General features: G+C 44.3%; 1 protein-coding gene across 3 annotated transcripts in view; it reads left to right on the forward strand.

Annotated features, from left to right (window-relative positions):
- The window catches only part of arhgef6 (Rac/Cdc42 guanine nucleotide exchange factor (GEF) 6), a 141,562-nt gene that overhangs the window by 50,987 nt on the left and 77,305 nt on the right, over positions 1–13,270 (forward strand). For all 3 annotated transcript variants that reach the window (XM_052022159.1, XM_052022161.1, XM_052022160.1), the window contains exons 4-5: positions 7,044–7,171; positions 9,031–9,232. In XM_052022159.1, the coding sequence (XP_051878119.1) occupies positions 7,044–7,171; positions 9,031–9,232 (330 nt within the window). The remainder of the gene's footprint in view (positions 1–7,043; positions 7,172–9,030; positions 9,233–13,270) is intronic.

A 13,270-nucleotide genomic window follows, 5' to 3' on the forward strand; every position in this document is an offset into this window, starting at 1 on the left:
TATTGTTCTATTTGTTCTGCTCACTGCTAAATCACTTTTCCTCAGCGAGTCTTATTTACATGCCCACTCTCATGGTCCTCATTACACAAAGCAACTGGAGTCAATTTTCACAGTTAGTTAATAGTTATTAGTTTTGGATTTGAGCAAAAATAAAAATTGAGAGATAGATATGAAAGCACAGAGGTCTCAGATTTGATATTCTTAGCTCCAAGCCAGAAGCTGGTGGTTCAAGCTCATAAATCAGACAAGTTAAGGAGAGTGAGCCTGTAAGGTGGATGTAAATTCCATTCTTGAGAAAAGCAGGGGCTCTTCTCCTGGAGTCCTGGCAAATCAACATCACATAGACAGAGATCATCTGGTTATTTATTATTTTGTTGTAAGAGGGATCTTGCTGTGCACAAATTAGAACTTGGGCTTTGTACCTTATAGCTCCATTGTAGTTTTGTATCTCATTGATAGTTGGCACCTCTGGCATAGCATGGCCACTGGTAGTGCAGCACCATCTCAGTACCACCCTTCCAACAGTACACTGCTCCCTCGGCATTATTCTTCGTATTGCAGTGATCCCTCAGTATTGTCCCTCTTGACAGTTCAGAGCTCCCTCGGCGCTGTCCATCTAATTGTGTGGCACTTCCTGACAGAAGTTTATAAAATTATGAGAGACATAGAAAGTATAGACAAGCTCCCTCAGTACCATCCCTCCCACAGTGTGACCCTCCCTCAGTACTGCCCCTCCCACATTCTGATGCTCCCTCAGTACTGCCCTTCCCACAGTGTGACCCACCCTCAGTACTGCCCTTCCCACAGTGTGACAGTACTACCCCTCCCACAGTGTGACACTCCCTGTACCACCCCTCCCACAATGTGACCTCCCTCAGTACCACCCCTCCCACAATGTGACCTCCCTCAGTACCACCCCTCCCACAGTGTGACCCGCCCTCAGTACCGCCCTTCCCACAGTGTGACCCACCCTCAGTACCGCCCTTCCCACAGTGTGACCCACCCTCAGTACCACCCCTCCCACAGTGTGACCCGCCCTCAGTACTGCCCCTCCCACAGTGTGACCCACCCTCAGTACTGCCCTTCCCACAGTGTGACCCACCCTCAGTACTGCCCTTTTGACAATGCAGAGCTCTCTCAGCATTTTCCTCCAACATTGCAGCACCCCCTCTACACTGCCCTCTGACACTGTGGCATTTTCTCAATGCTGTCCCACTAATAATGTAGTACAGCCCTTCTGACAGTCTGGCTCTTCCTCGATACTTGTCGTGGAAGTTACAAGTTGATGCCATTCACTATCTGAAGTGGGACAAACCTTGTTATGGGAAGTCCTTCAGCCACCCAGGTTTCTGTGTTTCTCCAGTTGGAGATAATGGGAATTGGAGCAAAGGAAGATGCTGCAGAATTTCTCAATTTAACTGAGGTGTGGCAGGGCATTTTGCAGCATCCAAAGTGTGCTTCAAGAATGGTTTTCGAAAGTTATTAGTCAACTGTGCAGTAACGCACAGTTAATCACATATTTGTCAGTCGACAGTTTGACTGGTGGTTTGCAGAGATGTAGTTGTGGGAGGGTCTGGGGTGGCAGTATTTAAGAACAAGTTCAACATTCTGTGCTTGTTTCTCTGCTCCTGCTTCAGAATGTGTTACCTCGGTGTACGTCAAGGGCTCATGTTTTATTTTTATGAATGAAAGGCAGCTTCTGCAGTTCTGTCTTACTTCAACTTCCAACAGGTATTCTGTTTTCTCTTTTCCATTTTATTCAAAAGCAGTGATTGAATTTCCTGCTGAGGAAGGCACAAGCTGTGGCCTTTGCGTAAACTCAACTCACCTATTCAAAATCCCCCCACTGCCCACTGACCTACACGGGCAGAAGGGACTTGATTGTAAAGTTCTCATCCCTTCACTGCCTTACCTCTCCCCATCTCTGTCATCTGTCCAAGCCCTACAACCCACTGTGATCTCCAGACATAAGCTATTCTGCCTTCTTGATCACTTACCATGTTAATCTTTCTATCAACAGTTCTGGTCACCTCATTTTAGGAAGGATGTGGGGGCTTTAGAGAGGGTGCTGCTTGGATTAGAGAACATGTGAGGAGAGGTTGAGAGAGCTAGGGCTTTTCTCTTTGGAGTAACACAGGATGAGAGACGACTTGACAGAGGTGTATAAGGTTATGAGAGGCATCGATAGAGTGGACAGCCAGCATCTTTTCCCCAGGGCGGCAATAGCCAATACCAGAGGACATCAGTTTGTCAGAGGAGGAAACTTTAGGGGAGATGTCAGAGGTAGGTTCTTTACACTGAGAGTGGTGGGTGCTTGGAACACATTGCCGGGGTGGTGGTAGAGGCTGATACAATAGGGACATGTAAAAGACTCTTGGATTGGCATGTGGAAGTAAGAAAAATGGAGAGTTTTGGGCTGTGTAGGAGGGAAAGGTTAGATTGATCGTGGAGGAGGTTTATATAGGTTGGCACAACATGGTGGGCCAAAGGGCCTGTACTGCACTGTGCTGTACTGTTCTGTTCTATGTTCCATCACAGGCAGCAGTGCCTTCAGCTGCTGTGGCCCTGAGCTCCAGAACTTCCTCCCTAAACTTCTCCATCTCTCACACCTCTGTCGTACTTTTAAAAAAAAATTGGATTTAAATCTTATTCCAGATTCAGATTAAAACTGTTGGTCAGTTGTATATGACTTATTGTCCATTTTTGTTGAATAAAGCCTCTGTGAGTGCATTGGGATATTTTATTGTAAATGATATAAGCTGATCATGCAACTTGGATGTGGTTCAGATATCTACAGTAGTCCAAATTAGCCTTGTCTGCATTCCTGATTTCCTCTGGCTTCTTTCTCAAGGAATGACAACCTCCAGTGATGGTCAAAGTTTGAAGGCCTAGTGTATATTTAGTTTCATCCCACTGACCTCTGCACATTAGATCTGACAACACGGGAGGAGGTTATTCAGGCCATCAAGCTGGTGCTAGTTCTTTGAAGGAGCTGTTTAATTATAATACATAGCTCTGTGTACTTATCCCCTTCAGTCATTTTATCCATTCCCCTATTGAAAGGTGCTGGATCAGGACTGGTTGTTAGTTTCCCACAGCGCAAAAAAGGAAGTGGGAGCTATGAAGGAGCATCCGTCCCTTAAGGTCCACCCCTTTCCCTCTGCTTTAAATTGCTTCCTTGAACTCAGCTCTTTGATTGAGTTTTTGGTCACTTGCTCTTCCATCATCTGATGTAGCAGGATGCCAGGTTTTTAATGCTGTAGGTTATCTTACAACGCTAAAGTTGCTATATAAATGCCAGGTGTAAGGCATGCATATAGAATTGAAATACAGAGTAGCCAAGCTATTGATGGACGGGAACTTGAGGATTTCTCCCTTAGGTTCACAGCCTTAGATCCCAGATGATGGATTGTTCTAATTGCAACCTTGTTTGGTTGCCAGAACTGGCAAGTTTTAGCTCTGAAGAAAATTATGTCCGGGAGGTTTTCCATAGAGAAGGGAGACTGAGAGATTTGTTAAACGAGTTGTGAACAGAGTGAACATGAACCAATTTCCCTTTGTCGAGCAGACAATAACTGAGCTGCAGTTTGGTCTCTGTACTATGGGAAGGATGTGATTAAGCTGGAGAGGGGGCAGAAAAGATCCAGAAAGATGTCACCAGGACTGGAGAGCTTGAGTTATAAGGAGAGACTGATTGGCTGGGACTGTTCTCTCTGGACCGAAAGAGGCTGAGGGGTGACCTTGTAGAAGTTTATAAAATTATGAGGGGCGTAAATAAAGTTGGATGGTCATGGTCTTTTTTCCAAGGTAGGGAGTCTAAAGCTAGAGGGCACAGGTTTAAGGTGAGAGGGGAAAGACCTAAAGGGGACCTGAGGCAAGTTTTTCACACAGAGGATGGTGGGTACATGGATTGAGCTGCCAGAGGAAGTGGTGGAGGCAGGTACAATTACAACATTTAAAAGACATTTCATCAGGTATATGGATAGGAAAAGTTTAAAGGGATATGGGCCAAATGCAGGCAAACAAGAGTACCTCAGGAAGGCACCTTGGTCGGCATGGACCAGTTGGGTTAAAGGGCCTGTTTCTGTGCTGTATAACTCTATAGGTTTAATGTAATTGGTAGAAATATGGGTAGGGAGTTTAGAGAATATTATTACTCAATGGTCAATGAGGATCTGGAACTCACTGCCTGAAAAGCAGAACTGTCATTATATTTGAGAAGTATCTGGATGAGGATTGCTGAGACATCAGGCCAGCCAAGGGCTGGGAAGTGAAAATAATTCACATGGATAGCCCAGATGGACACAGTTAGGCCAAATGGAATTTCCTTAAGGTAAACTTAATATTTTGTTTAAATGCAGTTGTAAAGTTAATCATCAATCTCCAGGAATTGTGGGGATTAATTTAAAATGTTTTGACTAAGAAACATTATTGATTTGGGGTAAGTTTGAGTTGTCTCAGAGTACTAATAGAGTACAGGAGGAGGCCATTTGGCCTACCATGGTTGTGCAGCTCTTGGGAGAAGTTCCTCAAGTAGTCCATCTCCCCTGCTCTTGTATCACAGTTCACCGGGCAGGTCACAATACTGTAAGTAAATCTATTTGCAGGCAGAGTCTGCTTTTATGGCAAAGCAGAAATAACATATTGTGTTACAGCAATTTAAGCACAGAGTTCAGTGGCTGTTCCTGTCCTTTTGTTCCTCAAGTCAGTAACCAGGAAGTTCATGACTCGACCTTGTCATCATTTCCTTCTTTGAGAAAAGAACTGGGTTTGCAGGAGTAAGTTCTGTCAAGGCTGTGGAAAATTGTACTTACCAGCTGCTGATATTTCCAAAGAAAACACTAAAAACGTGTGGGTGGGGGGGGGAGGGGAGGGGAGCGGAATGTGCTCTCAGCTGTGTGTTTGTGAAGATATTGCTCAGGTCACAGAAACCAACATTGACGACTATCCTTTGTGGAGGGAGACCAGCCCTAGGCCACGATTTGTCTTCTGACCCACACCAGTGTAGCTAACTGATGACAGGTCATTGACCTGAAACATGAATTTATCTCTTCACAGATACTTCCTGGCTTCCTGTGTATTTCCAGAATTCTCTGTTTTTATATCCTGCAGATGTAGTTTTTTCTTTACCCTTTTCAATAAGTTTTAACTTTGTCTTATGGTCAAATTAGACAATCCGTTGTATAAAACAATAGTGGAAAACAACTGGAGCAGTTCTAGAAGGCAGTCTACCATCATCACCTCACAGTGGTGACAAAGGCAGCCACACCTGCACTCCAGAAACGGAAGGGAAAAATGTCACTGAACCATCAGTCTGTCTGGTGGGCAGTGTGCCCTGCATTAGTTGTTCACGCAGGGGCATGCACATTGGTCAAACCACAACCTCGAAGGAAAGGTTGCACAATCATTGTGCAACAACTCTTCTCTGCAGTGGAGGTGTGTTTACTTAGAGGTTGGTTTGCTTGTAGGAAGGTGGAAGAAGTTAGCCAGAATAATATTTTCTATCCAACTGGTTGCTTTTGAAGGTACCTTGTTGTAAGTTCAGTAATTACGTAGGTCATGTATAGAGAGAAACAGAATCAATGTTTCAGGCCGCTGACCTTTGATCATATGCTGTGTGAGCTGCTGAGAATTTCCAGCATTTCCTGTTTTTTATTTCAGATTACCAGCATCTGCATTTTTTTTGCTTTTCAATAGTTGTGTGACCAACAAATTTAGTTTCCACCAATTGTCAGAGCTTAGTCACCATGCATCAGCTGCAGAGCACCAACTGAGAGAGATGAAGTGATTAGCAAACGTTATACCTTGGCCATCCCAAAGCAAAGTCTTTTCGTGGTGCACTCATTGTTTGGGAAATCAAATTGCAGTTTTGAACAAATCTTCAGTGCTTGGTGATGTGCCTATGACTAATCATCTCCTTTAGTAATATCTGTTGAAAGATGAATATTGCCCAGGTCACTTGGAGAACTGCCTTGTGCTCTGTTGAAACAGCGTCATTGCATCTTTTAAGTCCACCTGAAGGCGCTTCGACAGCTCAGCTGAAACACTGCCCCTATGAGTGTGCAGCACTCCCTCAGTGCAGTACTGAGGTCGTCAGTCTGGATTATGTGCGTGTCTCTGGAGTGGGACCACAACCCCTGACTTGATGAGTGCTGCCCGAGGAGCCACTGAGCCCAAGTGAGAACACAGAAGCGTTATAGAATGCTGTGGATTCTAGAATGAGAACTGATTGGGAATCTCTGCATCTGAAGTCTACACTGGGGAAACACTCCGTTACCCAGTTTTGAGTTCCAGTTACTGGTAGAAAAGTTGCCAGTGTATGTCAGTAGTAGAATTTGTGTAATTGACTAGCATTTCCTTGAGACTAGAAATGGTCAATACTGAATAGGAGCATTAAACTCTGATCTCTGCCATGAGCTTTGGAGAGTTTAGCATTACTTCCTCTCTGCTTAAATCTCACCACTTCCCTCCAGAGCAGAACACTGGTGACCATATGAGTCATAGTGCTTGCAGCTTCTTCGAACTTTGTTTCATTCCATGTTTTTTTAGGAAGTCACCTCTGCAGAACACAAGAAAACAGGAGCAGGAGTAGGCCACCTGCCATCAAACCTGCCCCACCATTCACTCTGATCATGCCTGATGTAAGCTGGCCCCATCTCCTCTTCTGTGCCAGTTCCCCATAGTTCTCAGTTCCTCAGCTCTGATCAGAGTTCATCCAAAATGAAACCAGGATCCTACAAATACACAATGCAGAGTGTCACCACCACCTCAGGGAACCTGGGGATGGGGATAAGTGCTAGTCTGCCGCCAATGCCCACATTCCACACAGCAACCTTAAAAATCTGATGCATGCCCTTGAACTTGGAATAATTGCAGATTAGCATTGCTGCAGAAAGGAAGAACATGTTTTTTTTATTTCTGAGCCAAGCTGAGGCTTTATGAAAGAATATAAAATGTGCTGACAGATAACAGTCTTCTGCTTGCGAGAAGCGATCGGCAGCCACATTCACCACCTTCAGATGTTTTTGTTTGTTTTCATTTAGAACGAGGGAGTGGAAGGACATGCTCCTCTTTCTCATTCAATCACAGTAACTCGGCTAATTCCTCGAGCAGCACACAAGCACCAGCCACAAAAGCAGCCAGGACTCTGCGGAGGCAGTCAAAAAACCTGGTAACGTATCTCCTTCAAAAGCTGGTTGAAAGGAAGCTGAGTTACAGTGAATACATCTCATTCTTTTTGAGAAACAATGCTGCTTTTGTTTTTGTCATGTAGCAATTGTTGTTCTAATATATGCACGTCTACCCAGAGTTTTACAGGCCATCGGCCCCGCCAGTATTTAAGCTCCATATAAGCTTCCTCTTGCTCCAGCTACATACATTTCACTTTCTCTTTCCTTGTGTTTATCCGGATTTTCTTTAAATGCCCCTCTGCCTTTTACATCTGAGAGTGAGTTCTACGTTCTACGTCCTCCTTGCTGCATAAAGAACACTCGATGAAAGCCCCTAATGGATCTTATAATGACTAAGTGATGTTCAGGCCTCAACTTCCTCAAAATTTGACATTCCCAAGTCCCCTATTTTTTCCCCAATCACCCAGATACATGCAGCCAATATGTACTTAGATGTCCTTCTAACTCCTTCACTAGGAAATGAATAATGAATATTCTTATTATGGTGCGGTGCATATTGTTTAAATGATTGCTTTTATATTGCTCTCCAGCCTTGCCAATGATACAGGGTTTACTTATTCTCTCAAGGTTTCCAAGTCAATTCTCATAAATAGTTACAATTCCCAGCCATCCCTGAATAATGTACGTGGGTCACCCTGAATGTCAGTCTGAGCAATTGCCAGAGCTTGTACTGGTTCAGAAATAGCCACACTGCTTGAGGTTTGCAGACAGTTCAGCAAAATTGCTTTGATGTTAAACTAAGCTGAGGGCAAAATTCTGAGCTGAAACCAATGCTTGCACCCTTCAAGAATCATAGAACCTTACAGGGCAGAAGAAAGCCATTCAGCCCATCACATGCTACCCTGTGAAGGCTGGCGATGTTACTCTTACACCCCAGCCTTTTTCCTTAAGCCCTGAAAATTAATCCTCTTCAAATGCAGGTTAAATTGGGGTTCAGAAGTTCCAAGGAAATCATCAGCCAGCCTTATCAAAGACCCCACCCACCCAGGACATTCTCTTCTCCTCTCTCCCATCAGGCAGAAGATACAGGAGCCTGAGGGCACATACCACAAGGCTCAAGGACAGCTTCTATCCCACAGTGATAAGAGTATTGAACAGTTCCCTTATACAATAAGATGGTCTTTTGACCTCACAATCTACCTTGTTATGACCTTGCACCCTATTGTCTACCTGCACTGAACTTCCTCTGTAGCTGTGACACTTTACTCTGCATTCTGTATTGTTTTACCCTGTATTACCTCCATGCACTATGTAATGAATTGATCTGTATGAACGGTATGCAAGACAAGTTTTTCACTGTACTTCGGTACAAGTGACAATAATAAACCAGTTCCAATCTTTGACGAGGCTTTAGGTTGTATTATCGATCTTACACCCTGCCCTGCTTGTGTGGAAATTATTCCCAACTAAGCCAAGATTAGAGTAAATGCAATCCTTAATTTTCATATAGTGGACATTTATCCACAATGTTATTTCAATAAGTGGCAAACATGCTCGTACTTTCATAGAGCCAGCCCAGGTGCAGTGGGGTGAATGGTCTTCTGTGCAGTGTGTTTCTAAAGTTCATTTTGATGGGTTATCCTTGATTACTGGGCTTAAAAAATGCTAACAATACTTTTGAACCCCAGGTAAACATTTGTGTTTTTATTTGCTATTGATCGATTTAACTGAAGGTGTAAAGAGATCCAATGGTTAAGATGGGTAAGTCAGCCATGGTCTTAAGGAGTACAACAGGGACAAGAAGCTGAATGGCCTTCTCCTGTTCTGGTGCTTTCCTGTTCCAACTCTCTGAGCACTTCACTAAACTATGTGGCTGATGGGTAATGTGTGTTTATTCCAGGACATGACTGAGAATGGGAGCCATCAGCTGGTGGTGAAAGCCAAGTTCAACTTCAAGCAGAACAACGAGGATGAGCTCTCATTCTCAAAGGGTGACATTCTATATGTCACTCGAATTGAAGATGGAGGATGGTGGGAAGGCTCATTCAAAGGAAGGTCAGGATGGTTCCCCAGCAACTATGTACGGGAGATAAAATCCACTGGTAAGTTCAGCAGCTGGCTTTGTTTGCCCGTAATAGGTTTTCAGTTTCTAAATCACTGCGCTCATCCTGTTAATTCTGAGTGAGAGCAGTGAAAGTTTTCATTTTCTTTTGCTCATTTGGTAATTGGTTTATTATTGTCATGTGTACTGAGATATAGTAAAAAGCTTTTGTTTGCGTGCCATCCAGACGATCGCATAACGGCACAGTAGCATAGCAGTTAGCGTAACGCTATTACAGTGCCAGCGACCTGGGTTCAATTCCCACTGCTGCCTGTAAGGAGTTTGTACGTTCTCCCCGTGTCTGCGTGGGTTTCCTCCGGGTGCTCCGGTTTCCTCCCACATTCCAAAGACGTACGGGTTAGGAGCTGTGGGCATGCTATGTTGGCGCCGGAAGAGTGGCAACACTTGCGGGCTGCCCCCAGCACATTCTCAGTAACACAAAAAGACATATTTCACTGTGTGTTTCGATGTACGTGTGACTAATAAATAAATATCTTGTCTTATCTTATCATTCCATACAAAGTCAAAGTCGAGTTTATTGTCGTATGCACAAGTGCATGTATGTGCAGGTGCAATGAAAAACTTATCTGCAGCAGCATCACAGGCACAAAGCATTGTATAATTAGCATTTGCAAGAAAAGTATATTAAAAAAATTATGCACACTTTTTATATAGTAACATCAAGGTAGTACAGAAGGAAAACAAAACAGAATGCAGAATATAGTGTTACAGTTCCAGAGAAAGTGCAGTGCAGGTAAAGTGCAAGGGCCATGACAAGGTAGATTGAGAGATCAAGAGTTCATATTTATTGTATAAGAGGTCCATTCAAGAGTCTGTAACAGTGGGATAGAAGCTGTCCTTGAGCCTGGTGGTATGGATTCTCAAGCTCTTGTATCTTCTGCCCGATGTGAGAGGGGAGAAGAAAGAATGACCAGGGTGGGAAGGGTCCTTGATAATGTTGGCTGCTTTCCCAAGGTAGTGGGAAATGTAGACAGAGTCAGTGGAGGGAAGGCTGGTTTTCGTGATAGACTGGGCTGCGTTCACAACTCTCTGCAATTTCTTGCATTCTTGGGCAGGACAGTTGCCGTACCAAACTGTGATGCACCTGCATTTTTCTCCTTTATTTCTTCTTCAAATAAAATGGATTTATAATTTACTGGTGGCTTCATGCAAAGGTAGATAAATATGAGTAAACTTGTTCCTGAAAGTATTGACCAACTCTTAGCAGCCACCTTGGTCTTGTTCTCTGAAAACTCCTTTCCAATCCTCTCTAGCTCCTTATCTGTACAATTCACCTCTACTGTTTCTGATTTATGGGATGTGGTGTCCAGCTAGGCCAATGGTTATTGCCTTGAAAGGGTGGTGGTGAGCTATCACCTTGATCCGCTCTAATCCTGGTGTACATGCTCCCATGGAGGGAGTTCCAGGATTTAGACCAAGCAACGATGGAGAACCGGTGATATATTTCTAAGTCAGGATGGTGTGCAACTTGCAGGAAATGATGTTCCCCTGTGCCTGCTGCCCTTGTCCTTCCTGAAGGTAGAGATTGCTGGTTTGCAGTGTGCTGTAGAGTAGCCTGGGCATTTCGTACATGGTGCATGCTTAAACCACTGCTTTTAGTGGAAGGGTAATGTGTTTACATTGATGAATGAGGTACAAGTCAAGCTGGACTACTTTGTCCTGGATGCTGTCAAGTTTGTTGAGAGTTGTTAGAACTGCTGTTATCCAGGCAAGTGGAGAATATTTATCACATTCCCGACATGCCTTGTAGATGCTGGAAAAGTTTTGGAGTGTCAGAAGTTGCCAACTGCAGCATATTCAGCTTCTGACCTACTGTAGTAGCCATGATATTTGTGCAGATGGTCCAATTGAATCATTACCTGACGAAGGGGTAATCTAGTTTTGACGTACAGAGGGATCTTGGGGTGCAAGTCCACAGCTTCCTGAAAGTAGCAACACAAGTAGATAGGGTGGTAAAGAAGACGTACGGCATACTTGCCGTAGTGAAAAAGGCGTTCAGCACCCTGGCCTTCGTCAGTCAGGGAATTGAATATAGGAGGTGGGACATTATGTTGCAGTCGTATAAGTCGTTGGCAAGGCCACACTTGGAGCACTGTGTACAGTTTTGGTCACCCTATTATAGGAAAGACGTGATTAAACTGGGAAGAGTGCAGAGAAGATTTACGAGGATGTTGCCAGGACTCGAGGGCCTGAGTTACAGGGAGAGGTTGGACAGGCTGGGTCTTTATTCCTTGGAACGTAGGAGAATGAAGGGTGACCTTATAGAAGTGTTTAAAATTATGAGAGGTATAGATAAAGTGGACGGTAACAGTCTTTTCGCCAGGGTAGGGGTGTTCAAAACTAAGGAGAATAGGGTTTAGGGTGAGAGGGGAGAGATTTAAAAGGGACCTGAGGGGCAACTTTTTCATGCAGAGGGTGGTGAGTATATGGAACGAGCTGCCAGAGGAAGTGGGTGAGGCAGATACAACAGTATCATTTAAGAAGCACTTGGATGGGTACCTGGAGGGATATGGGCCGAACACAGGAAATTGGGACGAGTTGGGTGAGCATCATGGTAGGCACAGACCGGTTGGGCCGAAGGGCCTGTATTTATGCTGTGTTGCTCTATGACTCTAAGTGTGAGGTGATGCATTTTGGGAAGACTAATAGGGGTAGGACATGTACAGTAAATGGTAGTGTGCTCAGGAATGTTGGTGGGCTGAGACCCCTGGAGGTCTAAGGCCATTGTTCCATGAAAGTGGCAACACAGGTGGATAGAACCATAGAACAATACGGCACAATACAGGCCCTTTGGCCCACCATGTTGTGCCGCCCTTCAAACCACACCTAAGACTATCCAACCCCTTCCTCCCACATATCCCTGTATCTTAAATTCCTCCATAAGCTCATCTAACAATCTCTTGAACTTGTCCAATGTATCTGCCTCCACCACCACCCCAGGCAGCACATTCCATGCACCAACCACTCTCTGGGTGAAAAACCTCCCTCTGACGTCTCCCTTGAACTTCCCACCCATTACCTTAAAGCCATGTCCTCTTGTTTTGAGCATTGGTGCCCTGGGAAAGAGGCGCTGGTTGTCCACTCTATCTATTCCTCTCAATATCTTGTATACCTCTATCATGTCTCCCCTCATCCTCCTCCTCTGGATAGGGTGGTGGAGAAGGCGTGGCATACTTGCCTTCATAGCTCGGGCATAGAATATCAGAGTTGGGACGTTATGCTGCAACTTTACAAAACACTGGTTAGGCTGCACTTGTATTATTGTGTGCAGTTCTGGCACCACACTCTAGGAAGGATGTGATTACTCTGGGGAGAGTGCAGAGGAAATTCACCAGGATGTTGCCTGGATTGGAGGACTTTAGTTATGGGAGAGAGTTTGGATTGGCTGGACTTGTTTTACCTAGAACGAAGGAGGCTGAGGGGTGACCTGATAGAAGCTTAGAAAATTATGAGAGGAATAGATAGGGCAGCGGAAACTAATAGGACTTAAATTGGCATCCCTTGGACCTGATGACCTTCATCCTGGGTCTTAAGAGAAATAGCTGCGGAGATGGTGAATATATTGATTGTGATCTTTCAAAATTCCGTCAATCCAAGGAAGGTACCAACAGATTGGAAAGCCACAAATGTTTAAGAAATCAGGATGAAAGAAAGGAGGAAGTAGTTGGCTGTCAACCTAATCTGTCGTCAGGAAAACGCTGCAGTTCATAATTAACGACATAGTAGCAAGGCACTTAGAAAGTTGTAATAGCATTCAGCAGAGTCGATGAGATTTTGTCAAAGGGAAATATTATTTTGTAATTTTATTAGAATTCTTTGAGAATGTAATGAGCAGGGTGGATGAAATGGAACCAGTAGATGTAGTGTTTTGGATTTGCAGAAGGCACGTGATAAATAGCTACGTGAAAAGTTACTGCACAAGATAAGATCTCACAGTGTTGGGCATACTATGTCAGCAAAGATAGAGGACTGGACAACAACAGAAACCAGAGTCAGATTAGCAAACTGTGAGCAGTGT

The sequence above is a fragment of the Pristis pectinata genome, chromosome 8, assembly GCF_009764475.1.
Source record: "Pristis pectinata isolate sPriPec2 chromosome 8, sPriPec2.1.pri, whole genome shotgun sequence".
NCBI lineage: Eukaryota > Metazoa > Chordata > Chondrichthyes > Rhinopristiformes > Pristidae > Pristis > Pristis pectinata.